The 2,500-nt window shown below is 46.8% G+C and overlaps 1 protein-coding gene across 1 annotated transcript in view; it reads left to right on the top strand.

The window, feature by feature from the left end:
- The window catches only part of LOC143289787 (rhomboid-related protein 2-like), a 31,277-nt gene that overhangs the window by 26,229 nt on the left and 2,548 nt on the right, over window positions 1-2,500 (top strand). Inside the window, exons 9-10 of the mRNA XM_076598920.1 lie at window positions 649-745; window positions 1,561-1,659. Coding sequence (XP_076455035.1) covers window positions 649-745; window positions 1,561-1,659 — 196 coding nt within the window. The remainder of the gene's footprint in view (window positions 1-648; window positions 746-1,560; window positions 1,660-2,500) is intronic.

Below are 2,500 nucleotides of genomic sequence, written 5' to 3'. Positions count from 1 at the left end.
CACAGCACGGCACAGCACAGCACAGCACAGCACAATACAACACAACACACAACACCACAGCACAGCACAGCACAGCACGGCACAGCACAGCACAGCACAGCACAGCACAATACAACACAACACAACACAACACACCACAGCACAGCACAGCACAGCACAGCACAGCACAATACAACACAACACACCACAGCACAGCACAGCACAGCACAGCACAGCACACCACAGCACAGCACAGCACAGCACAGCACAGCACAACACACCACACCACAGCACGGCACAGCACAGCACAGCACAGCACAACACACCACACCACACCACAACAACACAGCACAGCACAGCACAGCAGCACACTACATCACCCAACCCCACCCCACCCCACACCACATCAGCCACACCACAACACACCACACCACACCACACCTAACCACACATCACAACACCACACCACACCACACTACACCACAACAACACACCACAGCACACCACAACACACCACACCACAACACACCACACCAAATCTCACCACACCTCACCACACAGCACAACAACACACCATACCACACCACACTACACCACAACAACACACCACACCACACCACACCACACCACAACACAACACATGACACACACGTTTTCGTTGTTCTTCAGAACTGGTCCGAGGTGGACAACAAGAAGAACTTCGAGAAGCGAGCCAAACACTGGTGGGGTCGCCCCCTCTTCCGAATTTTGCTCATCTTTTTGGCGGGTAGGTCCTGGTGCTTGAAGGGGTTCCACGGTTCGAATCCTTGGTGGTGGTAGTATTGGTAGATGCTTGGGGTGTTTGTTGTTGTTGTTGTTATGGTGGTGGTGTTGGTGGTGGTGATATGCATGTGTTTGTGTAAATGTGTGTGTGCGTGTGGGGGTAGGTAGGGGAGGAGGGGGGAGGAGGGCGGAAGGAGGGTGTGTGTGTGTGTGTGTGGGGGGGGGAGTCTATGTGTATGTGTGTGTGTGTGTGTGTGTGTGCGTGCGTGTGCGTGTGTGTGTTTATGTGTGTGTTTTATGGTTAAAAAAGCAATGTATGACACAAAGAGAGAGAGAGAGAGAGAGAGAGAGAGAGAGAGAGAGAGAGAGAGAGAGAGAGAGAGAGAGAGAGAGAGAGAGAGAGAGAGAGAGAGAGAGAGAGAGAGAGAAGCATAGAGTCAGGCAGACAAGCAGACAGACAGATATGTGTTTACGTGTGTGTATGCATGTATGTACGTATGTATATATGTATGGTGATGATGATGATGATGATGAAGAAGAAGAAGATGATGATGATGGTAATGGTGATGGTGATGATGATGATGATGATGATGATGTTGGTAATGGTAATGGTGATGGTGATGATGATGATGATGATGGTAATGGTGATGATGATGATGATGATGATGATGGTGATGAGAATGGTGATGATGATGATGATAATGAATATGATGGTGATGATGATGATGATGATGGTGATGATAATGAAGGTGATGATGATGATGATGGTGATGATGATGATGATGATGATGATGGTGTTGTTGTTTTGCCTGCTGTCAGTGTCAGTACAGTTGGCCCTGGCCATCTACCGGAGGTTCAATCCCGACTTCCCTGCCTACAAAGTGGGCATCGCTGCTCATCTCGGAGGTCTAGTGGCAGGTCAGTTCACACAGCAACAGCAACAACAACAAAACATCATCAACAACAACAGCAACTCAAAAATCAACAGCAGCAACAACAACAACAACAACATCAACAACAACAGCAACAGCAACATAAAAAAACAACGACAACAACAACTCAAAAACCAATAGCAACAACAACAACATCGACAACATCAACAACAACAACAACGCCAAAAGCAACAACAACAACAACAGCAGCAGCAGCAGTAGCAGCAACAACAACAATAACAACAACAGAAGCAGCAACAACAATAACAACAACAGCAGCAGCAACAACAACAGCAGCAGCAACAACAACAAAAGTAACAATAGCAGCAGCAGCAACAACAACAACAGTAACAACAACAACAACAACAACAAAACAAAAATCAACAGCAACAACAACAACAACAACGACAGCAGCAGCGACAACAACAACAGAAACGATAGTAAAAGATTCAAGATTATTTTCCTATATTTTCATTCTTTCGGTGTTTTCATCTTCTTCTTCTTCTTCTTCTTCTTCTTCTCTCTCTCTCTCTCTCTCTCTCTCTCTCTCTCTTTTGTTGCAATGTAGCGCTGGACCATAGAGACAGTTACACCAAATTAATTGCAATCAATCACATTAGAATAACAGGTCACAAACACACATATAGACACACTGACATACACACACATGTTTATACACATAATTATACAGTGACACCCCCCCCTTCCCCTCCCCACACATACCCACACATTACGCCCCCCCTCCCCCACACGCACATTACGCCCCCGTCCCCACGCCCCCCCCCCACCACACACACACACACACGCAGAGAAAAAAAAAAACACCA

Source organism: Babylonia areolata, chromosome 14, assembly GCF_041734735.1.
Source record: "Babylonia areolata isolate BAREFJ2019XMU chromosome 14, ASM4173473v1, whole genome shotgun sequence".
Classification (NCBI taxonomy): domain Eukaryota; kingdom Metazoa; phylum Mollusca; class Gastropoda; order Neogastropoda; family Buccinidae; genus Babylonia; species Babylonia areolata.
This window is presented reverse-complemented; position numbering and strand designations above follow the sequence as displayed.